Below are 25913 nucleotides of genomic sequence, written 5' to 3'. Positions count from 1 at the left end.
TCCAGAACTATGAGAAATAAGTTTCTGTTGTTTATAAGCCACCCAGTATGTGGTACTTTGTTACAGCAGCCCAAACAGACTGAGACAGTGGTGTATCAGCTATCTTTTACTATGGTAATGCAATGTAATAAACCACATGAAAACCCAGTAGATCCCTAAAAGAAAAAATTAAAGAGTTCTATGTAACAAGTCTTGGAATGGTTACGAGCAATTCTTAACGGAAACAGCTTTAAAGTACAGTTTTAATTACGAACAACAGCAAAGACATTACTCTACCTCTGGCCAACGAGGTTTACCAAATTCTCCTTTGGCCACTGGGAGTCACTGGCAAGAGCAGGAGGTGTAGCACTCGGCCTGTGTGTGGGACAACGCACTTTCCTTACACCTGCCGGAGCGTGGGCCATGTACTGTGGCCCTTGTAGGCAGAGAGGGACCGAAAGATCACTGGCGATCACCTCTAGGAGAAACTGAAGCTTAGAGAAAAATGGGCAACTAACGGATCATGGTACCCGAAAGTTCAGGTGCAAACAGATACACCAAATGAGAAGTGGCTGCTCTCAAAACATTAGGAGTTAAACCATCAACCAAGGTTAGCCAGAGACTATTATTAATAAAACTACTAATAACGTCTACCCCTTTTAAGACGTTCCTAAACTTAACCACGTGAGACCGAAGCCACCAACAAAACTCAGAGCCAGGGCTCAACGCGATTGCAGCGCGAACTCTCGCGAGAGAGGCCGCAGCCTCGCTCAACTAGGCGGTAGCTCGAACACTCGCGAGAGCGGGCGCGACCGGGCGAAGGACTGCGGGAGCGCCGGAGGTATGGCGTCTCCGGCGCCGTCTTGGAGCCGCCTGGACCGACGGCAAGAACGCGACGTGCGCGAGCTCGTCCGCCTTGTGGCGGGCGTCCAGGACGAGGCGGACCCCAACTTCCAGCTCGCCTTGCACTTCGCTTGGTCCAACTTCAGGTGCGGGCGCGGCACCGGAGCCGGGGACGGAAGGGGTCTGGCGAGGTGTGCGGCGCGTGGCGCGACCGGCAGAGCCCCAGCGCGCCTTGCCGCTCCAGCTGCTTGGTGACCTCGCGCCTTCTGGGTCCCTGACGCAGTGACACACGCAAGCTCGAACAGTGGGTTGTGCGTTGCTGGGGGTCGTCCTCCAGTCTTAGAAGTGCGCCCCTAGGGAAGGGTTCTGTCTATCCAGTTCCCTGCCCCGCCCACTGCGCTTAGCGCGGGCCACTGCCCATCAAACAGTTTTTTGAATGGATGGGTGAGTAACGTTTTAGAGCAAAATAATGGCCATACCCAATTTAAAACTGTATTCTCGCTGACTCTCCCTCCCTGCTTGGGCCACTCCAGATCTCTTTTACCCTGCTCTTTTTCTTTTTCCAAAACGCGTAGCATGACGCATGGGATAACTTACCTGTTTGTTACTGTTTGTCGTCTCCTCCCCCACCTTCATGCAGAATACAGCTTCCACCAGGGTAGGGATCTTCGTCTGTTTTGTTCAGTTCTTATTCCAGCACCTAGAACAGTTCTTGGCATAGAGCACACCAGGCCACCTAATGCAACTTCTAATACAGTTTTTCATGTAATTAATTTTTAAAGATTTATTCAGTTTAGGTACTTAGGTGAAGTCAGAGCTCCCATTTTTCTTTATGGAACATGTAAATTAGACGATACTGTTTTGATCATTACCTGTAATTAAATTATTATTTTTAAAAAATTATCAGAAGAATGTTAGTCATTGTTAATATTCTACCTGTTTAATTTCAATAGAAATCTTCTTGAATAGTAAACAGTTTTGCAAAATCTGTAATCTTGATTATCAGCCTTAATGATCATAAAGTGCCTACCTGGTTTATAATAAGAATAGATGAGTCTAACAGCCCCCCCAAGTTTCTGAAATAAAATACTCAGTTCTTAAATGTAACATATAAATATAACAATGCCTGAATAGGTGATATAAATAGAGAAATTTAAATGCTGTATCTCAAATAATTTTTATATTAATATTTCTAAATGGCAGTAGATAAGTAGACATCATTTTAGAGTTGAGAGAGACATTAGCAGTTATTATCTACTTTTGCACACTGAGAAACTAAATTATTATAAGTAAAGTGGTATTCCACTCAGCCATTTACTGGGTTAGAATTAGATATGTTATTTAGTAGTATAATTTACTTCAAGTACAGATTATGTGGCTTTGATACTAAAAGATGAAAAACAACAGTTGAATGAGCTATACTATAATTTCATGATGCTTTAATCCATCAGAAAAATGAACAATTCATGTTTGTTTTTTAAAAAACTGACCACATTCTAGGCCTTAGAAATTCATAGATAGGCAAAATAAAGCTTCTGTCCTTCAGTAGGACAGACAAAAATTAATTACATATGATGTAGAATAGGACTTCTTAACCTGAGGGCCTGAAGATAGAATTCAGATGTTATGGATTTGGACAAGAAAAAAATTACACTAATCTCTAACTAAAAAGTAGCATTTCCTTCAACTATGAATGAAAGCAACAAGCAGTTACTTATTATATGACTGTGTCACCAGCAGAAATCACATATTTCACTGCCATATTGTAGTTATTGCAGATATTTTTAAATGTCATTTACTGTTACATAGTTATGAACCCACTGCTAGATTTTGTTATTTAATGCTGTAACAAAGATATATGTTTCTTACTGTATCACAAACTTTAAAAAAATATTTCACAAATAAATAAATAAATAAAAATAAAAATATAGGGCTTCCCTGGGGGTTCGTGCCCCAGTCCGGGAAGATCCCACATGCCACAGAGCGGCTGGGCCCGTGAGCCATGGCTGCTGAGCCTGCACGTCCGGAGCCTGTGCTCCGCAATGGGAGAGGCCACAACAGTGAGAGGCCCGCGTACCGCAAAAAAAATAAAAAGTAAAAAAAATATTTCACAACTGTATTTCACTATGCTTGGCTTCTTTTGTATTTCATTTTATGATTAAAAGCATTATCCTGAGAAGGGGTCCCTAGGATTCACTGGGCTTCGCTGGCATAAAAAGTTTAGGAACCCCTGCTATAGAATGTATTGTGCTGGACTTAGACACATGGCATTATGAAAAGACAGAGGAGCCAGAGGACAGGGTTGGGTAGCTCAGGACAGCCTGTGTCCTATGGAAAGAATGCTTGAGCAGTCTCTCAGGTTCAGTGGTTGTTTGCATGAATGATAGAGGTGATACAGGGAGAGAGGTGCACTCACTGGAAACATAGCTGAGGATAGGGTGTCGGGGAGATGTGCATGGTTGTGAGACTAACCTGCATAGCTATATGACAAGATTGTTATAAGAATTACATTTTCTCGTTTAGATTTCATCGTTTCTTAGATGTCAACAGCCACAAAGTAGAAAAGACAATAGAAGGGTAAGTTTATATGTGTGTATATATATGTGCATGTTCAGATATATATGAATTTTCTTATAGACCTTTTTGTTAATATAGCTTTACAGTTACCGGTTGATATTTTTTTAACGTTTTAGGATTTATGAAAAATTCATCATTCATTCTGATCTCAGCAAAGCTGCTAGTTGGAAGAGATTAACTGAGGAATTTCTAAATGCATCACTTCCAAGCATAAAGGAAATCAAGGTATGCTATATTGTGAGATCTCTGTTGTATTTTACTGTTTCTAATCTGATTATTGTCAGCCTGTTTCTATTAACATTTAAACATTCATTCTGTTTTAGTATTGTCTACTAACTAGAACTAGAATCTCCTGGAAATTGACTTAAGCGTTGCCATCAAATCCAGTGTGTCTCAAGCTTGTGATGAAAGAAGTATGTTCTTGTTTAATCATCTTAGCCCCAACCTACTATGGAAATTGAGATCAGAGATTGGCAGAAATAATAGCACTCTCTGGCTATCCTTAAACTTTTAAATGACTTCTCTGCACTTGGCAATAATAATTATCCATATATTGCTCACTAGATGCCAGGTGCTTTTCTAAGGACTTCCATATTCTGTCATGGGTCCCCAAGACCACCTTTAGGCTCAATGATTCACTGGAAGGATTCACAGAGCTCCCCCCAAAAAAATTGCTCTCCTTTTTGTTATGGTTTATTACACTGAAAGTATACAGATTTAAAATGAGCAAAGGGAAAAGGCATGGGGTGAAGTCCGGGAGAAACCAGGCACAAGCTTCCAGATGTCCCTTCCCAGTGAACTTGCATGGGGATGCACTTAACTCTCCCAGTGACAAAATGTTGCAAACTAGGGAAACTCTCCTGAGTCTTGGTGTCCAGGATTTTCTTGGTGTCCAGGATTTTCTTGCCCATGTGGCTGACCTTAGCTACTCAATCTCCAGCACTCCCAGAGGTCAAACCAAGGACTTCAGGCCTACAAAATCGTTCACCATAAGTCACATTGTTAGCATAAACTGTCTGGTCAGGATGATAACAGTGTGGCCCAAAGAATGGCATACAAATATACTGTACTAGCAGGATATTCCAAGGGCTCAGAGGATATCTCAGGAGCCGGTCAAGGGCCAGTCCTGAAGATCTTTGAGATGTTCAGGGTTTGGGCAACCCAGGCCTCCTGAGTTAACCCTTTAGTGCGTACATATATTAACTCAATCTTCACAATAACTTCTGTGGAGTATTCTGTTATTGATAGACTTTCCCTTTGTCTGCACTGAGTTGGTGGCCTAAGAAAGAAAGCTCTAGATAATTTTTAAAACTGTCCATAAATTTAAGGAAGGGCTATAAAGGTATTTCTGGAGGAGAGAACTGCAGTGCTATGAACCCATGCCCTAAGGATTAGAAATACACTTCTGTGTACTGTTCCTGCAAGGATCATTTTGAAAGAGAAGGAGGCAAATCTTTTTTTATATCTCTTCTTGATTCATTTTGTATAGCTTTCTGGATAGACTATAGAACTTAATAATTTAGGCACTATGACACCATAATATTAATAATAAACATAAAAGCAAGCATTTTTAGGGCATTTACTACGTGCCAGGCACTGTTAGTCCAATAAAGACCATCTTCAGTACATACTGTTACTATCATTTTGCCAGGCAAATGCCCTAATCTCAGTTTCATCTGTACCAATGAAAATACCTATGTGGTGCAGAATAATTAAATGAAACATTGAGTGTCACTTCTGATTCCTACTTTGACCTTTTTGTTGCCATCTTTGGTTATTTTTCTGTACACCCCCAGTCACAGGACTCACTGAACACAGTGAAACCACATACCCTAGTTCTTCTGTGGCACATCCTATGTCCTGTACCTGCCCTTCCCCTTGTGCCTGAGGAATCTCATCATTTAATGTTAAATTCAGATATTGTCTATACATACTTTTAACTTGTTTACCATGTTTGTTATTGTTTATTTCCTATCTTCCCATTAACATAGGAGTTTTACAGGTGTAGACTTTGCTTCTGTTGTGTTCTCAGGCACCTAGAACAGAGTAGACAATAGATATTTGTTGAGGAAATAAACCTGTGTATTCCTTTCTGCCTTGCTGTCCCTCTCTGTCCTTGGCTTCTTCCCCACTTACACAGGCAAAGTTGGTTGGTTGCCCTTTTCTCCTTTGCTGTGGTGTCTTTGACACCTCTCTTGTAGTGCAGCTATAATGTCACATTTTTTCAGCTTTATTGATATATAACTTACTATAAAATTCCTCCATTTTGAATGTACAGTTCACTGATTTTTAGTAGATACGTAGTTATGCAACCACAGTCCAGTTTTAAAACATTTCCGTCACCCCAGGAGTTCTCCTCAAGCCCAGTTTTTTTGCAGTCAATGCCTGCTCTCACCCCAACCCCACACAACTACTGATCTACTTACTGTATATATAAATTTGCCCTTCTGGACATTTCATATAAATGAGATTGTACAATATCCAGTTTTTGTGTCTGCTTTACTTTCATGATGTTTTTGAGGTTCATCCATGTGTAGCATGTGGCCATATTCTATTCCTTTTAATTACTGAATGGTATTCCATTGTATGGATATGGCCACATTTTGCTTAATCACCAGTGGATGACATTTGGATTGTTGCCAGTTTTTGGTTAGTATGAGTAATGAACTGCTGTGAATATTCTCATATGAGCTTTCTTCACGCTTCTTGGTAGATTTCTAGGAGTGGAAGGGCTGGTTTAAATGGTAAGCTTAGGTTTAACCATTAAAAAAACTGCAAAATTATTTCCCAAAGTGGCTGTATCATTTTATATTCCCACTAACAGTGTTTAAGTGTTCCAGTTTCTCCACATCCTTTCCAACACTTGTTATAGTTTGTCTTTTTGATTGTAGACATCCTAGAGAGTAGGTAGTAATGTCTCCTATGGTTTGATTTACATTTCCTGAGTGACTAACGATGTTGAGCATTTTTTCATGTGCTTTTTAGCCATTTGTATGCCTCTGTGATATTCATTCGAGTCTTTTAACCATTTTTAAATTGGATTGTTTGTCTTCTTATTAAATCCTCAGAGTTGTTTGTGTATTTCTCATGCAACTTCTTCATCAGGAAAATGATTTACAAATATTTCCCTCTAGACCCTACCTTATCTTTTCATTTTCTGAGTGATGTTTTTTTGAAACTCAAAAAATTTTTTCATTTTAATGAAGTCCGTTTTAGCTATTTGTTTCTTTCATGACTCATGCTTTTGATGTCATATCTAAGAACTCTTTGCCTAACCCAAAGATATACTTTTCTCCTCTGTTTTCTTCTAGCACTTTTAGTACTTGCACATAGATTCGTGACCCACTTTGAGTAAATTGTTGTATATGTTGTGAGGAAAGGATCTAAGTTTGTTTTTTTGTTTTTGCCTACGAATATATTCTTCTGTCCTATCACCATTTGTTGAAAAGATTATTCTTTTCCTATTGAATTGTCGTGGCAACTTTGTCAAAAACAAATTTACCATATAAGGATTTACGGGCTTTCAATTATTTCATTAATCTTGTATGCTTGTCCTTACACAAATACTACATACTATACTGTCTTTATTACTGTAGCTTTATAGTAAGTTTTGGAATTGGGTGATATAAATCCTCCAACTTGTTTCTTTTCCAAAACTGTTTTGTCTATTCTAGACCCTTTGAATTTCCATACACATTTTAGGGTCAACTAAACTTATGCAGAAGCCAGCTGGGGTTTTGGCAGGGATTGCATTGAATCCATAAATCAGTTTGGGAAATATTGCCATTTGTTAGGTTGAATTGTGTCCCCCAGATAGATATGTTCAAATCCTATCCCCTGATAATCTGTGCATGTGACCTTACTATAGGGTCTTTGACAATGTAAGCAAGTTAAAATGAAGTCATACTGGATTAATTCATTGATTGGTGTCCTTATAAGAAAATAGAAATTTTAATACAGAGATACACATGGGGCAACACCATGCAGTGAAAGAGGCAGAGATTGGAACAATGCAGCTATGAGCCAAGGAACGCCAAAGATGGACAGCAACCATGAGAAGCTAGGAAGTCAAGGAAGAATTCTTCCCTTGAGCCTTCAGAGGAAGCATAGACTGCCAGCACCTTGATTTCAGACTTCTAGCCTCCAGAACTGAGAGGGAATAAATTCCTTTTGTTTTAAATCACATGGTTTGTAGTATTTTAAGGAAACCCTAGGAAACTAACACACAATCTTAACAATATTAAATCTTTTTTTCTTTAATAATGCAGTGTATTTATTTTATTTATTTATTTATTTATTTTTGGCTGTGTTGGGTCTTCGTTTTCATCACGGTACGCAGGGCCTCTCACTATCGTGGCCTCTCTCGTTGCGGAGCACAGGCTCCAGACACGCAGACTCAGTAGTTGTGGCTCACGGGCCTAGTTGCTCCGCGGCATGTGGGATCTTCCCAGACCAGGATTCGAACCCGTGTCGAACCCTCCATTAGCAGGCAGATGCTCAACCACTGCGCCACCAGGGAAGCCCCCAATATTAAATCTTTTAATCCACAAATATGAACTCTCCATTTACTTAGACCATTTTTAATTTTTTCACCAATTACCTCATTTCTTTTACATTTATTCCTAAATATTTTATTCTGTTTGGTGCTATTATGAATGGAATTGTCTTAATTTCATTTGTGGTTTGCTTATTGCTAGCATGTAAAAAATAGAACTCATTTTTATATTGATTTTTTTTATGCCTAGCCTTGCTAAACTCATTTATTCTAGTAATTTTCTTCTGGATTTCCTTAGTATTTTCTACACTTAGGATTGTGTCATCTCTGAATAAAAACAGTTTGACTTCCTCCATTCCAATGGGAGGTGTCTTTTTGTTTTTTTGTCTTATTGCACTGGTATCAATACAATGCTGAACAGAAGCCAAAGTTCACATCTTTGCCTTGTTCCCAGTCTTAAAGGGAAAGCTTTAGTTTCAACCATTTATTATGATGTTAGTTTTAGGATTTTCACAGATGCCCTTTATCTGAAGGAGGATGTTCCTTTGTATTCCTAGTTTGGTGAAAGTTTTTACCATGAATGAGTGTTGGATTTTGTCAAATTTTTTTCTGTGTCTTTGAGATATCATATCTTTTTTTGCCTTGAATCCTATTCATGTGTCTTAGCTCAGGTTGCCGTAACAAAATACCACACACTGGTATTTTGGTGGCTTAAAAAAACAAATTTATTTTCTCACACTTCTGGAGACTGGGAGTCTAAGGTCAAGGTGCTGGCCAATTCGGTTCCTGGTAAGGACTGTTCCTGGCTTGTAGGTGGCTGCCTTCTCACATGGTGGAGAGAGAGAGAGAGCTCTCTGGTCTTATCCCATTGGATCAGTTGCTCCACCCTCATGACCTGATTACCTCCCAAAGGCCCCATCTCCAAATACCATCACAATAGGAGTTCGATTTTCAACATATAAATTTGAGGGGGACATAATTCAGTTCATAAGATATAGTGTATTACATTAAATGATTTTTGGTTGTTAATCTGATTTACTTGTGTGTGGACTGAGAAGTACATTCCTACTTAAGCTCTTTTCAAGACTGTCCTGGCTTATACTCTGTGTGGGCTCTCTCATCTCTGCACATGAACTCAGTCTCCATCGGCCAAAGATGTGGGTGGCTTGGGTCCACTCCAGTCTCTGCTGTGCACATCACAGCTTCTAGTCAACCCAAGACATGTGGAGAGCTTAGCAAGCCCCCTTTCATTGTCTTGCATCCAGGAGCTCCCTGATAAACCCTCAACTGTTCTGCTGGTCCACTGCTTGCCCGACACTCAGGCCTGCAACTACTGGTTTCCCCACTCACTTGCCACTGCGATCACCACTAAGACAATGGCAGCAAAGCTGCTAGTGTTCACTTGCTGTCCAGCCCTGGTTGAAGTACCACTCTGATGGAGCTGGTGGGAGAAGGGAGATAGCTTTAGGCGTACATGCTTCAAACTCACACTGTTCTTACCTGAGGTTACTTTCATGGATAAACACTGCATTTGTATACCTATGCTTGATCCAGAGCGCTGAAATGGCTGTCTTTGGCAATCTTGTCCAGACTTACAGTTACTTTTTGGGGAGAAGATCTGAAGGCCATCTTCCTCCCTCATGCCAGAAGCGAATCTCTAACCCCACTTTACTTAGATTTACAAATAGATAGACATAGTTTCCATAGGAGTTACTCAGTAAATGACACCTTACTTCCAGGCTTGAAACGATGTTTGTCAAAGGAGAATTTAGGGTTATTTGTTATTCTAGAAGAAATAAGCAAAGACTTTGGCATATCTGTAAAACCCCACTGGAACTAGGAATTCTGGCTCTTTGTAGCTTTGGACTTCAGAGGATGTGGAAGTAGAAAATTATTTCTAACTTTGAGATTCAAGGCCACCTCTGATATAATGAATGTATAGCACATGGAATTGCTCTTTCAATATATATGTACATGTATTTCTTGACTTTCCATAGAGTAGCAGGGATTGTGCAGGTCTTCATAAGACAGACTATGAAGGGACACATGACTGATTTAGAGATGAAGCTCTAACTCTTTACTTTCATCTCTTTGCGAACAGGTAGCATAAAAGAGCAAATTAACCCGTGTTTTAAAGGTTAATTGAAGTATAATTGACCTACAACACTATGTTAGTTCCATGTGCACAGTACAGTGGTTTGATATTTCTAGTTACCGTATGTCACCATACAAAGTTATTACAATATTATTCCTATGTTCCCAATAGGGTACATTTCTTCCCCATGACTCATTTATTTTGTAACTGGAAGTTTGTACCTCTTGATCTCCCTCACCTATGTCACTTATTCCCCATCCCTCTTCCCTCTGGTGACCACCTCTTTTTCTCTGTATCTGTGACTCAGTTTCTGTTTTGTATGTTTGTTTTGGTTTTCATTTATTTTGCTTTTCGATTCCACATATAAGTGAAATCATACAGTCTTTGTCTTTCTCTGTCTGACTTACTTCACTTAAGCGTAGTATCCTCTGGATCCATCCCTGTTGTCGAAAAAGGCAAGATTTCATTCTTTTTAATGGCTGAGTAATAGTCCATTAATACCACATCTTTTTTATCCATTCATCTGTCAATGAACACTTAAATTTCTTCCATATCTTGGCTATTGTAAATAATGCTGCAATAAACACAGGGGTGCGTATATTCTTTGAATTTAGTGTTTCTGTTTAGTGGAATTGCCGGATCTTATGGTAGTTTTTGTTTTTTTTTTTTTTTTCTTTTTTGGTTGTGCTGCGCAGCTTGCAGGATCTCAGTTCCCCAACCAGGGATTGAACCTGGGCCATGGCAGTGAAAGCCCAGAAACCTAACCACTAGGCCACCAGGGAGCTCCCTATTTTTTATTTTTTGAGGAAGCTTCATACTGTTTTCCATAGTGACTATACCAATTTACATTCCCACCACCAGTATACAAGAATTCTTTTTTCCACATCCTCGCCAACACGTCTTATTTGTTTTCTTTTTCATAATAGCCAGTCTGACAAGTGTGAGGTGATATCTTGTGGTTTTAATTTGTATTTCCCTGATGATGACTGACATTGAGCATGTTTTCCTGTGTCTGGCCATTTCTTTGTCTTCTTTGGAAAAATGTGTATTCAGATCCTCTGCCCATTTTTTAATCTGATTGTTTTTTTTAATATTGGCTGTATGAGTTCTTTGTGTATTTTGGATATAAATCCATATTGGGTATATGGTTTGTAAATATCTTCTCCCATTCAGTAGGTGGCGTTTTCATTTTGTTGATATTATCTTTCATTGTATAAAAGCTTTTTATTTTGTGTAGTCCCATTTGTTTATTTTTGCTTTTGTTTCCCTTGCCTGAGGAAACATATCCAAAAAATATTGCTAAGACTGATGTCAAAGAGTGTACTACCTATTTTTTTTTAGGGATTTTATGGTTTCAGTTCTTATATTTAGTCTTTAATTCATTTTGAATTTATTTTTGTTCATGATGTAAGAAAGTTGTCCACTTTGATTCTTTTGCATGTAGCTGTCCAGTTTTCCCAACACCATTTATTGAAGAGACTGTCTTTCCCCATTGTATATTCTTGCTTTCTTTGTCATAGAATAATAGCCCATATAAATGTGGGTTTATTTCTGGGCTGTCTGTTCTGTTCCATTGATCTGTGTGTCTGTTTTTGTGCCAGTACCATACTGTTTTGATTACTATCACTTTGTAATATAGTTTGAAATCAGGGCATGTGATACCTCAAACTTTGTTTTTCTTTTTCAAGATTCTTTTGGCTATTTAGAGTCTGTTGTGTTGCTGTACAAATTTCAGAATTATTTGTGCTAGTTCTGTGAAAAATGCCTTGGTATTTTCATAGGGATTACATTGAATCTGCAGATTGCTGGGTAGTGTGGTCATTTTAACAGTATTAATTCTTCCAGTACATGACCACTGTAGATCTTTGCATTTCTTTGTGTCATCTTCAGTTTCATTCACCAGTGTGTTATAGTTTTCCAAGTATAGGTCTTTTACCTTCTTAGTTAGATTCATTCCTAAGTATTTTATTCTTCTTGATGCAACTGTAAATGGGATTGAGTTCCTAATTTTTCCTTCATTAGTTCATTGTTAGTGTATAGAAATGCAACAGATTTCTGTATATTAATTTTGTATCCTGCAACTTTAGTGATTTCATGAAATAGTTTTAACAGTGTTTTGGTGGCATCTTTAGGATTTTCTTATATATATTACCATGTCATCTGCAAACAGTGACAGTTTTACTTCTTCCTTTCCAATTTAGATTCCTTTTATTTCTTTTCCTTCTCTGATTGCTGTGGCTAGGACTACATTGTATGAAAGTGACAAAAGTGGGCATCCTTGTCTTGTGTCTGATGTTAGAGGAAGTGCTTTTGCCTTTTTTTTTTAACATTTTTTTTATTCAAACAAAGTCACAAAAATTATAATCATCCTCATCAGTTCACTCAGTCCCATTAATTAATTTTTTTTTTCATCTTGATCTTTTGTTAGCACTTTTATGAATTCATCAGTTTTCCATTAGAGTTCTGAAAATGCTTATTCATTCAGCAGTATATTTCAGCAGTATAGTCAGTTGCCAGAAACCTGTACTTGTCAGAGTCTTTTCCATGAATTCCTTGAAGATGAAACCCTGTTACAGGAACATTTTTGCAAAAGCATCAGAGTACACCCAGAACTGTCTGTAAATGACAAAACACTTAAAAATGACCATGGTTAAAGATTTGTTGAAAGTTCATAATAATACAATTGACAAGGAGATTTAGTTATTTCTGAGATATACATTTTAAAGTAATAACTAGAATTATGATTTATAACATTATACCAGAATATATAAGATTTTTAGGAATTTCATGTAACGGCTGAAACATTTATATTGATATATTTCCATACAAATAACCCAAAGAAAGTTTAGTATTAGTTTTTTTGTTTGTTTTATACAGCAGGTTCTTATTAGTCATCAGTTTTATACACATCAGTGTATACATGTCAATCCCAATCACCCAGTTCACACCACCATCCCCACCCCCGCCATGGTTTTCCCCCTTGGTGTCCATACGTTTGTTCTCTCCATCTCTGTCTCAACTTCTGCCCTGCAACCCAGCTCATCTGTACCATTTTTCTAGATTCCACATACATGCGTTAATATACGATATTTGTTTTTCTCTTTTTGACTTACTTCATTATGTATGACAGTCTCTAGATCCATTGACATCTCAACAAATGACTCAATTTCGTTCCTTTTTATGGCTGAGTAATATTCCATTGTATATATGTACCACAACTTCTTTATCCATTCATCTGTCGATGGGCATTTAGGTTGCTTCCATGACCTGGCTATTGTAAATAGTGCTGCAGTGAACATTGCGGTGCATGTGTCTTTTTGAATTATGGTTTTCTCTGGGTATATGCCCAGTAGTGGGATTGCTGGATCATATGGTAATTCTATTTTTAGTTTTTTAAGGAACCTCCATTCTGTTCTCCATAGTGGCTGTATCAGTTTACATTCCCCCCAACAGTGCAAGAGGGTTCCCTTTTCTCCACACCCTCTCCAGCATTTGTTGTTTGTAGATTTTCTGATGATGCCCATTCTAACTGGTGTGAGGTGATACCTCATTGTACTTTTGATTTGCATTTCTCTGATAATTAGTGATGTTGAGCAGCTTTCCATGTGCTTCTTGGCCATCTGTATGTCTTCTTTGGAGAAATGTCTATTTAGGTCCTCTGCCCATTTTTGGATTGGGTTGTTTGTTTCTTTAATATTGAGCTGCATGAGCTGTTTATATATTTTGCAGATTAATCCTTTGTCCGTTGATTCGTTTGCAAATATTTTCTCCCATTCTGAGGGTTGCCTTTTGGTCTTTTTTATGGTATCCTTTGCTGTGCAAAAGCTTTGACGTTTCATTAGGTCCCATTTGTTTATTTTTGTTTTTATTTCCATTACTCTAGGAGGTGGATCAAAAAAGATCTTGCTATGATTTATGTCAAAGAGTGTTCTTCCTATGTTTTCCTCTAAGAGTTTTATAGTGTCCGGTCTTACATTTAGGTCTCGAGTCCATTTTGAGTTTATTTTTGTGTATGGTGTTAGGGAGTGTTCTAATTTCATTCTTTTACATGTAGCTGTCCAGTTTTCCCAGCACCACTTATTGAAGAGACTGTCTTTTCTCCATTATATATCTTTGCCTCCTTTGTCATAGATTAGTTGACCATAGGTGCATGGGTTTACCTCTGGGGTGTCTATCTTGTTCCATTGATCTGTGTTTCTGTTTTTGTGTCAATACCATATTCTCTTGATTACTGTAGCTTTGTAGTATAGTCTGAAGTCATGGATTCTGATTCCTCTAGCTCCATTTTTTTCCCTCAAGACTGCTTTGGCTATTCGGGGTCTTTTGTATCTCCATACAAATTTTAAGATTATTTGTTCTAGTTCCATAAAAAATGCCATTGGTAATGTCATAGGAATTGCATTGAATCTGTAGATTTCTTTGGGTAGTATAGTCATTTTCACATTATTGATTCTTCCAATCCAAGAACATGGTATATCTCTCCATCTGTTGGTATCATCTTTAATTTCTTTCATCAGTGTCATATAGTTTTCTGCACACAGGTCTTTTGTCCTCCTAGGTAGGTTTATTCCTAGATATTTTATTCTTTTTGTTGCAGTGGTAAATGGGAGTGTGTCCTTAATTTCTCTTTCAGATTTTTCATCATTAGTGTATAGGAATGCCAGAGATTTCTGTGCATTAATTTTGTATCCTGCAACTTTACCAAATTCATTGATTAGCTCTAGTAGTTTTCTGGTGGCATTTTTGGGATTCTCTATGTATATTATCATGTCATCTGCAAACAGTGACAGTTTTACTTCTTTTCCAATTTGGATTCCTTTTATTTCTTTTTCTTCTCTGATTGCCGTGGCTAGGACTTCCAAAACTATGTTGAATAGCAGTGGTGAGAGTGGACATCCTTGTCTTGTTCCTGATCTTAGAGGAAATGCTTTCAGTTTTTCACCATTGAGAATGATGTTTTCTGTGGGTTTGTCGTATATGGCCTTTATTATGTTGAGGCAGGTTCCCTCTATGCCCAATTTCTGGAGAGTTTTTATCATAAAAGTGTGTGGAATTTTGTCAAAAGCTTTTTCTGCCTCTATTGAGATGATCATGTGGTTTTTTTCTTCAATTTGTTAATATGGTGTATCACATTGATTTGCGTATATTGAAGAATCCTTGCATGCCTGGGAGAAATCCGACCTGATCATGGTGTAGGATCCTTTTAATGTGTTGTTGGATTCTGTTTGCTAGTATTTTGCTGGGGATTTTTGCATCTATATTCATCAGTGATATAAGTCTGTAATTTTCCTTTTTTGTAGTATCTTTGTCTGGTTTTAGTCTCAGGGTGATGGTGGCCTCATAGAATGAGTTTGCGAGTGTTCCTTCCTCTGCAGTTTTTTGGAAGAGTTTGAGAAGGATGGGTGTTAGCTCTTCTCTAAATGTTTGATAGAATTCACCTGTGAAGCCATCTGGTCCTGGACTTCTGTTTGTTGGAAGATTTTTAATCACAGTATCAATTTCATTACTTATGATTGGTCTGTGCATATTTTCTATTTCTTCCTGGTTCAGTCTTGGAAGGTTATACCTTTCTAAGAATTTGTCCATTTCTTCCACATTGTCCATTTTATTGGCATAGAGTTGCTTGTAGTAGTCTCTTAGGATGCTTTGTATTTCTGCAGTGTCTGTTGTAACTTCTCCTTTTTCATTTCTAATTTTATTGATTTGAGTCCTCTCCCTCTTTTTCTTGATGAGTCTGGCTAATGGTTTATCAATTTGTTTATCTTGTCAAAGAACCAGCTTTTAGTTTTATTGATCTTTGCTTTTGTTTTCTGTGTTTCTGTTTCGTTTATTTCTGCTCTGATCTTTATGATTTCTTTCCTTCTTCTAACTTTGGGTTTTGTTTGTTCTTCTTTCTCTAGTTCCTTTAGGTTTAAGGTTAGATTGTTTATTTGCTTTTTCTTATTTCTTGAGGGTGGCTTGTATAGATATAAACTTCCCGCTTAGAACTGCTTTTGCTGCATCCCATAGGTTTTGGATCGTCGTGTTTTCATTGTCATTTGTCTCTAGGTTTTTTTTTTTTTTTCTGGGTTTAAACTGTCTTTTTTTTTTTTTAACATCTTTATTGGGGTATAATTGCTTTACAATGGTGTGTTAGTTTCTGCTTTATAACAAAGTGAATCAGTTATACATATGTTCCCAGATCTCTTCCCTCTTGCATCTCCCTCCCTCCCACCCTCCCTATCCCACGCCCCCAGGCGGTCACAAAGCACCGAGCCAATATCCCTGTGCCATGCGGCTGCTTCCCACTAGCTATCTACCTTACGTTTGTTAGTGTGTATATGTCCATGACTCTCTCTCGCCCTGACACAGCTCACCCTTCCCCCTCCCCATATCCTCAAGTCCGTTCTCCAGTAGGTCTGTGTCTTTATTCCTGTCTTACCCCTAGGTTCTTCATGACATTTTTTTTTCTTCTTAAATTCCACATATATGTGTTAGCATACGGTATTTGTCTTTTTCTTTCTGACTTACTTCACTCTGTATGACAGACTCTAGGTCTATCCACCTCATTACAAATAGCTCAATTTCGTTTCTTTTTATGGCTGAGTAATATTCCATTGTATATATGTGCACATCTTCTTTATCCATTCATCCGATGATGGGCACTTAGGTTGTTTCCATCTCCGGGCTATTGTAAATAGAACTGCAATGAACATTTTGGTACATGACTCTTTTTGAATTTTGGTTTTCTCAGGGTATATGCCCAGTAGTGGGATTGCTGGGTCATATGGTAGTTCTATTTGTAGTTTTTTAAGGAACCTCCATACTGTTCTCCATAGTGGCTGAACCAATTCACATTCCCACCAGCAGTGCAAGAGTGTTCCCTTTTCTCCACACTCTCTCCAGCATTTATTGTTTCTAGATTTTTTGGTGATGGCCATTCTGACTGGTGTGAGATGATATCTCATTGTAGTTTTGATTTGCATTTCTCTAATGATTAATGATGTTGAGCATTCTTTCATGTGTTTGTTGGCAGTCTGTATATCTTCTTTGGAGAAATGCCTATTTAGGTCTTTTGCCCATTTTTGGATTGGGTTGTTTGTTTTTTTTGTTATCAAGCTGCATGAGCTGCTTGTAAATTTTGGAGATTAATCCTTTGTCAGTTGCTTCATTTGCAAATATGTTCTCCCATTCTGAGGGTTGTCTTTTGGTCTTTTTTATGGTTTCCTTTGCTGTGCAAAAGCTTTGAAGTTTCATTAGGTCCCATTTGTTTATTTTTGTTTTTATTTCCATTACTCTAGGAGGTGGGTCAGAAAGGATCTTGCTGTGATTTATGTCATAGAGTGTTCTGCCTGTGTTTTCCTCTAAGAGTTTGATAGTTTCTGGCCTTACATTTAGGTCTTTCATCCATTTTGAGCTTATTTTTGTGTATGGTGTTAGGGAGTGATCTAATCTCATACTTTTACATGTATCTGTCCAGTTTTCCCAGCACCACTTATTGAAGAGGCTGTCCTTTCTCCACTGTACATTCCTGCCACCTTTATCAAAGATAAGGTGTCCATATGTGCGTGGGTTTATCTCTGGGCTTTCTATCCTGTTCCATTGATCTATCTTTCTGTTTTTGTGCCAGTACCATACTGTCTTGATTACTGTAGCTTTGTAGTATAGTCTGAAGTCAGGGAGCCTGTTTCCTCCAGCTCATTTTCTTCGTTCTCAAGATTGCTTTGGCTATTCAGGGTCTTTTGTGTTTCCATAGAAGTTGTGAAATTTTTTGTTCTAGTTCTGTGAAAAATGCCAGTGGTAGTTTGATAGGGATTGCATTGAATCTATAGATTGCTTTGGGTAGTAGAGTCATTTTCACAATATTGATTCTTCCAATCCAAGAACATGGTATATCTCACCATCTATTTGTATCATCTTTAATTTCTTTCATCAGTGTCTTATAATTTTCTGCATACAGGTCTTTTGTCTCCTTAGGTAGGTTTATTCCTAGATATTTTATTATTTTTGTTGCAGTGGTAAATGGGAGTGTTTTCTTAATTTCAATTTCAGATTTTTCATCATTAGTATATAGGAATGCCAGAGATTTCTGTGCATTAATTTTGTATCCTGCTACTTTACCAAATTCATTGATTAGCTCTAGTAGTTTTCTGGTAGCATCTTTAGGATTCTCTATGTATAGTATCATGTCATCTGCAAACAGTGACAGCTTTACTTCTTCTTTTCCGATTTGGATTCCTTTTATTTCCTTTTCTTCCCTGATTGCTGTGGCTAAACTTCCAAAACTATGTTAAATAAGACTGGTGAGAGTGGGCAACCTTGTCTTGTTCCTGATCTTAGTGGAAATGCTTTCAGTTTTTCACCATTGAGGAGGATGCTGGCTGTGGGCTTGTCATATATGGCCTTTATTATGTTGAGGAAAGTTCCTTCTATGCCTACTTTCTGCAGGGTTTTTATCATAAATGGGTGTTGAATTTTGTCAAAAACTTCCTCTGTATCTATTGAGATGATCACATGGTTTTTCTCCTTCAATTTGTTAATATGGTTTATCACATTGATAGATTGGCGTATATTGAAGAATCCTTGCATTCCTGGAATAAACCCCACTTGATCATGGTGTATGATCCTTTTAATGTGCTGTTGGATTCTGTTTGCTAGTATTTTGTTGAGGATTTTTGCATCTATGTTCATCAGTGATATTGGCCTGTAGTTTTCTTTCTTTGTGACATCCTTGTCTGGTTTTGGTATCAAGGTGATGGTGGCCTCGTAGAAGGAATTTGGGAGTGTTCCTCCCTCTGCTATATTTTGGAAGAGTTTGAGAAGGATAGGTGTTAGCTCTTCTCTAAATGTTTGATAGAATTCGCCTGTGAAGCCATCTGGTACTGGGCTTTTGTTTGTTGGAAGATTTTAAATCACAGTTTCAATTTCAGTGCTTGTGATTGGTCTGTTCATATTTTCTATTTCTTCCTGATTCAGTCTTGGCACGTTGTGCATTTCTAAGAATTTGTCCATTTCTTCCAGATTGTCCATTTTATTGGCATAGAGTTGCTTGTAGTAATCTCTCATGATCTTTTTTATTTCTGCAGTGTCAGTTGTTACTTCTCCTTTTTCATTTCTAATTCTATTGATTTGAGTGTTCTCCCTTTTTTTCTTGATGAGTCTGGCTGGTGGTTTATCAATTTTGTTTATCTTCTCAAAGAACCAGCTTTTAGTTTTGATCTTTGCTATTGTTTCCTTCATTTCTTTTTCATTTATTTCTGATCTGATTTTTATGATTTCTTTCCTTCTGCTAGCTTTGGGGTTTTTTTGTTCTTCTTTCTCTAATTGCTTGAGGTGCAAGGTTAGGTTGTTTATTCGAGATGTTTCCTGCTTCTTAAGGTGGGCTTGTATTGCTATAAACTTCCCCCTTAGAACTGCTTTTGCTGCATCCCATAGGTTTTGGGTCATTGTGTCCCACTTGTCATTTGTTTCTAGGTATTTTTTTATTTCCTCTTTGATTTCTTCAGTGATCTCTTGGTTATTTAGTAACGTATTGTTTAGCCTCCATGTGTTTGTGTTTTTTACGTTTTTTTCCCTGTAATTCGTTTCTAATCTCATAGCGTTGTGGTCAGAAAAGATGCTTGATATGATTTCAGTTTCCTTAAATTTACTGAGGCTTGATTTGTGACCCAAGATGTGATCTGTCCTGGAGAATGTTCCATGTGCACTTGAGAAGAAAGTGTAATCTGCTGTTTTTGGATGGAATGTCCTATAAATATCAATTAAATCTATCTGGTCTGTTGTGTCACTTAAAGCTTCTGTTTTCTTATTTATTTTCATTTTGGATGTTCTGTCTGTTGGTGTAAGTGAGGTGTTAAAGTCCCTCACTATTATTGTGTTACTGTCAATTTCCTCTCTCTTTTATAGCTGTTAGCAGTTGCCTTATGTATTGAGGTGCTCCTCTGTTGGGTGCATATATGTTTGTAATTGTTATATCTTCTTCTTGGATTGATCCCTTGATCATTATGTAGTGTCCTTCCTTGTCTCTTGTAACATTCTTTGTTTTAAAGCCTATTTTATCTGATATGAGTATAGCTACTCCAGCTTTCTTTTGATTTCCATTTGCATGGAATATCTCTTTCCATCCCCTCACTTTCAGTCTGTATGTGTCCCTAGGTCTGAAGTGGGTCTCTTGTAGACAGCATATATATAGGTTTGTTTTTGTATCCATTCAGCAAGCCTGTGTCTTTTGGTTGGAGCATTTAATGCATTCACGTTTAAGGTAATTATCGATATGTATGTTCCTATTACCATTTTCTTAATTATTTTGGGTTTGTTTTTGTAGGTCCTTTTCTTCTCTTGTGTTTCCCACTTAGAGAAGTTCCTTTAGCATTTGTTGTAGAGCTGGTTTGGTGGTGCTGAATTGTTAGCTTTTGCTTGTCTGTAAAGCTTTTGATTTCTCCATCAAATCTGAATGAGATCCTTGCCAGGTAGAGTAATCTTGGTCATAGGTTCTTCCCTTTCATCACTTTAAGTATATCATGCCACTCCCTTCTGGCTTGTAGAGTCTGCTGAGAAATCAGCTGTTAACCTTGTGGGAGTTGCCTTGTATGTAACTTGTCATTTTTCCCTTGCTACTTTCAATAATTTTTCTTTGTCTTTAATTTTTGCCAGTTTGATTACTGTGTGTCTCGGCGTGTTTCTTCTTGGGTTTATCCTGTATGGGACTTGCTGCGCTTCCTGGACTCGGGTGGCTATTTCCTTTCCCATGTTAGGGAAGTTTTCAAGTATAATCTCTTCAAATATTTTCTCTGGTCCTTTCTCTCTCTCTTTTCCTTCTGGGACCCCTATAATGCGAATGTTGTTGTGTTTAACAACAGAGGTCTCTTAGGCTGTCTTCATTTCTTTTCATTCTTTTTTTTTTAATCCTGTTCCGCAGCAGTGAATTCCACCATTCTGTCTTCCAGGTCACTTATCCATTCTTCTGCCTCAGTTATTCTGCTATCGATTCCTTCTATGTAGTTTTCATTTCAGTTATTGTATTGTTCATCTCTGTTTGTTTGTTCTTTAATTCTTCTAGGTCTTTGTTAAACATTTCTTGCATCTTCTCGATCTTTGCCTCTATTCGTTATCTGAGGTCCTGGGTCATCTTCACTATCATTCTTTATTCTTTTCCTGGAAGGTTTCCTATCTCCACTTCATTTAGTTGTTTTTCCTGGGTTTTATCTTGTTCCTTCATCTGGCACATAGCCCTCTTCCTTTTCATCTTGTCTATCTTTCTGTGAATGTGTTTTTTGTTCCACAGGCTGCAGGATTGTAGTTCTTCTTGCTTCCGCTGTTTGCCCTCTGGTGGACGAGGCTATCTAAGAGGCTTGTGTGTTTCCTGATGGGAGGGACTGGTGGTAGGTAGAGCTGACTGTTGCTCTGGTAGGCAGAGCTCAGTAAAATTTTAATGCGCTTGACTGTTGATGGGTGGGGCTGGGTTCCCTCCCTGTTGGTTGTTTGGCCTGAGGCAACCCAACCCTGGAGCCTACCTGGGCTCTTTGGTGGGGCTAATGACAGACTCTGGGAGGGCTCACGCCAAGGAGTACTTCCCAGAACTTCTGCTGCCAGTGTCCTTGTCCACATGGTGAGCCACAGCCAACCCCCGCCTCTGCAGGAGACCCTCCAACACTAGCAGGTAGGTCTGGTTCAGTCTCTTATGGGGTCACTGTTCCTTCCCCTGGGTCCTGGTGCCCACACTACTTTATGTGTGCCCTCCAAGAGTGGAGTCTCTGTTTCCCCCAGTCCTGTTGAAGTCCTGCAGTCAAATCCCACGAGCCTTCAAAGTCTGATTCTCTAGGAATTCCTCCTCGCGTTGCTGGACCCCCAGGTTGGGAAGCCTGACGTGGGGCTCAGAACCTTCACTCCAGTGGGTGGACTTCTGCGGTATAAATGTTCACCAGTCTGTGAGTCACCCACCCAGCAGTTAGGGGATTTGATTTTACTGTGATTGTGCGCCTCCTACCATCTCATTGTGGCTTCTCCTTTGTCTTTGGATGTGGGGTATCTTTTTTTGGTGAGTTCCAGTGTCTTCCTGTCGATGATTGTCCAGAAGTTAGTTGTGATTCTGGTGTTCTTGCTAGAGGAAGTGAGAGCATGTCCTTCTACTCCGCCATCTTGGTTCCTCCCCTGCTTTTGCCTCTGAGTATGATAGCTGGGCATATCATATATGGCCTTTATTATGTTGAGATATGTTCCCTCTGTACCCATTTTTTCAAGAGTTTTTATCATAAATGGATGTTGAATTTTGCCAAAAGCTTTTTCTGCATCTATTGAGATGGTCATGTAATTTTTATTCTTCAATTTATTAATGTGATGTATCACATTGATTTGCAGATGTTGAATCATCCTTGCATCCCTGGGATAAACCCCACTTGATCATGGTATATGATCCTTTTAATGTATTGTTCAAGTCAGTTTGCTAGTATTTTGCTGAGGACTTTTGCATCTGTGTTCATCAGTGATATTGGCCTGTAATTTTCTTTTTTTGTGTGATATCTTTGTCTGGTTTTGGTGTCAGGGTCATGGTGGCCTCGTAGAATGAGGTCAGAAGTGTTCCTTCCTCTCCAATTTTTTGGAATAGTTTCAGAAGGATACATGTTAACTCTTGTCTAAATGTTTGGTAGACTTCACCTGTGAAGCCATCTGGTCCTGGACTTTTGTTCATTGGGGCTTTTTTTGATTACTGATCCAATTTAATTATTGGAAATTGATCTGTTCATATTTTCTATTTCTTCCTGATTCAGTCTTGGGAGATTGTACATTCCCAGGAATTTGTCCATTTCTTCTAGGTTGTTCATTTTATTAGGCGTACAGTTGCTCATAGTAGTCTCTTGTGACCCTTTGTATTTCTGTGGTGTCAGTTGTAACTTATTCATTTCTGATTTTATTGATTTGGGCCTTCTCTCTCTTTTTTTCTTTTTTTTTTTTTGATGAGTCTGATAAGCAAATTACCAAATTTGTTTATCTTTTCAAGGAACCAGCTCTTAGTTTCATTGATCTTTTCTATTATGTTTTTGTCTTTATTTCATTTACTTCTGCTGTAGAGCTTTATGATTTTTCATTTTAGTAACTTTGCGTTTTATTTGTTCTTCTTTTCCTAGTTCCTTTAGGTGTGAGGTTAGGTTGTTTATTTGAGATTTTTCTTTTTTCCTGAGTTAGGTTTGTATTACTATAAACATCCCTCTTAGAACTGCTTTTGCTGTGTCCAGTAGATTTGGATTGTTGTGTCTCCGCTTTCATTTGTCTCCAAGTATTTTTTAATTTCCTCTTTGATTTCATCAGTGACCCATTGGTTCTTTAGTGGCATGTTGTTTAGCCTTCATGTGGTTGTGGTTTTTGCAAATTTTTTCTTGTAGTTGATTTCTAGTCTCTTAGCAGCATGGTCGGAAAAGATATTTGATATGATTTTAGTCCTCTTAATTTTACTGAGACTTGTTTGGCCTAGTATGTGATGTATCCTGGAGAATGTTCTATGTGCACTTGAAAGAATGTGTATTCTGCTTTTTTGGATGGAATGTCCTACATATATCTATTTAGTCCATCTGATCTAACGTATCATTTATGCTACTGTTTCCTGATTGATTGTTGTCTGGATGATCTGTCCATTTATGTAAGTGGGCTGTTAATGTTCCCTACAATTATCATGTTATTGTCAGTTTCTCCCTCTATGTTTGTTATTATTTGCTTTCTGTATTTAGGTGCTCCTATGTTGGGTGCATATATATTTACAGGTATTGTATATTCTTGGGTTGATCCCTTGATCATTATGTAATGTACTTTGTCTCCTTTTACAGTCTTCGTTTTAAAGTCTGTTTTTGTCTGATTTAAGTATTGCTACCCCAGCTTTCATTTCCATTTGCATGGAAAACCTTTTTCTATTTCCTCACTTTCAGTCTGCCTGTGTCTTTGGATCTGAAATGAGACTCTTAGGAGTGGCATATATATGGGTATTTTTGTATCCCTTCAGCCACTCTGTATCCTTAGATTGGAGCATTTAGTCCACTTACATTTAAAGTAATTATTGATAGGTAAGTTCTCATTGCCATTTTGTTAATTGTTTTGGGATTGTTTTTTAATTTCTTTTTTGTTCCTTCTTTTGTTCTCTTCTCTTGTGATTTGATGACTATCTTTAGTGTTATGTTTGGATTCCTTTCTCTTTTTGTGTGTGTGTATCTATTATAGGTTTTTGGTGTGTGATTACCATGAGGTTTGTATATAGCAAGCTAATATATACACGTGATTATTTTAAGTTGCTGATTTCTTAAGTTTGAACACATTTTCACAACCCTGCATTTTTCCTCTCCCCATAACATTTAATGTTTTTGACATCATGATATATCTTTTTGTTTTGTGTATCCCTTAATTTACTTATTGTGGATATAGATCATTTTACTACTTTTATCTTTTAACCTTCCTGCTAGCTTTATAAGTGGTTGATCTACTACCTTTACTGTATATTCGCCTTTATCACTGAGGCTTTTACTTTTGTAATTTTCTTATTTCTAGTTGTGACCTTTTCTTTTCCAGTTAAAGAAGTCCCTTTAACAATTCTTGAAAAGCTGGTTTGGTGGTACTGAACTCTTTAAGCTTTTGCTTGTCTGTAAAACTTTTGCTCTCTCCTTCAAATCTGAATGATAGCCTTGCTGGGTAGAGTATTCTTGGTTGTAGGTTTTTTTCCTTCCATCACTTTAAATGCATCATGCCACTCCCTTCTGGCCTGCAAAGTTTCTGCAGAAAAGTCAAATGATAGCCTTATGGGAATTCCTTTGTAAGTAACTTGTTTTTCCCTTGCTGCCTTTAAGATTCTCTCTTTAACTTTTTTTTTTTAATTTTATTTATTTTTGGCTGCATTGGGTCTTCATTGCTGTGCACAGGCTTTCTCTAGTTGTGGTGAGTTGGAGCTACTCTTCATTGCGGTGCACGGGCTTCTCATTGCGGTGGCTTCTCTTGTTGTGACGCACAGGCTCTAGGCACATGGGCCTCAGTAGTTGTGGCTTGCGGGCTCTAGAGCGCAGGCTCAGTAGTTGTGGCGAACAGGCTTAGTTGCTCCGCGGCATGTGGGATCTTCCCAGACCAGGGATTGAACCCATGTCCGCTGCATTGGCAGGCAGTTTCTTAACCACTGCGCCACCAGGGAAGTCCATCTGTCTTTAACTTTAATTTTCGCATTTTAATTACAATGTGTCTTGGTGTGGACCTCTTCGGGTTGATCTTGTTTAGAGCTCTCTTTGCTTTTTGGACCTGGATGTCTGTTTCCTTTCTCCCAGGTTAAAGAATTTTGCAGCTATTATCCTTCAAATAAGTTCTCTGCCCCTTTCTCCTTCTTCTGGGGCCCCTATAATGTGAATATTAGTACTCTTGATATTGTCCCAGAAGTGTCTTAAACAGTCCTTATTTTTAATTTTTTTTGTTCAGTTTGCATGATTTCCACTACAGTCAGTTCACTGATCCATTCCTCTGTATCATCTAATCTACTGTGAATTCCTTCTAGTATATTTTTTATTTCAGTTATTGTATTCTTCACCTATGTTTGGTTTTTCTTTGTATTTTTTAACTTTTTGTTATGCTTCTCATTGTGTTCAATCTTCTCCCAAGTTTGTTGAGCATCTTTACAGTCATTGCCTTGGAAACTTTACCACTTTGCTTCTTTCTTCTGGCCTTTTATTGTGTTCTATCATTTGGAACATGTTTCTCTGTCACCTCATTTTGCCTAATTCTCTGTTTTCACTTCTGTTCATTAGGTGGAATGCTTATGTTTCCCAAACTTGAACAAGTGGCCTTATATAAGAGATGCCCTATAGGGCCCAGCAGACTACTCCCCTCTCGTCACCAGAGCTATTTGTTCTATGGGTGCCCCCTCTATGGGCTGCATGGACCCTTCTGTTGTGGTGGGCTGACTACTGTGGGTTCAGTGGTACACAG

General features: G+C 38.2%; 1 protein-coding gene across 4 annotated transcripts in view; it reads left to right on the top strand.

Annotated features, from left to right (window-relative positions):
- The first annotated feature begins 769 nt into the window (after window positions 1-769).
- The window catches only part of TUBGCP5 (tubulin gamma complex component 5), a 60808-nt gene continuing 35664 nt past the window's right edge, over window positions 770-25913 (top strand). For 2 of the 4 annotated variants that reach the window (XM_089916971.1, XM_022590500.2), the window contains exons 1-3: window positions 770-968; window positions 3346-3399; window positions 3516-3624. In XM_089916971.1, the coding sequence (XP_089773097.1) occupies window positions 823-968; window positions 3346-3399; window positions 3516-3624 (309 nt within the window). In that variant the 5' untranslated portion in view covers window positions 770-822. The other 2 variants (XM_022590502.3, XM_089916972.1) reach the window with 2 other exon arrangements.

The sequence above is a fragment of the Delphinapterus leucas genome, chromosome 8 (assembly GCF_059928025.1).
Source record: "Delphinapterus leucas isolate spDelLeu-1000000601 "Yukka" chromosome 8, BTC_Dleu_Yukka2, whole genome shotgun sequence".
NCBI lineage: Eukaryota > Metazoa > Chordata > Mammalia > Artiodactyla > Monodontidae > Delphinapterus > Delphinapterus leucas.
Note: the sequence above shows the minus strand (reverse complement) of the source record. Positions and strands in the feature narration are given on the sequence as shown.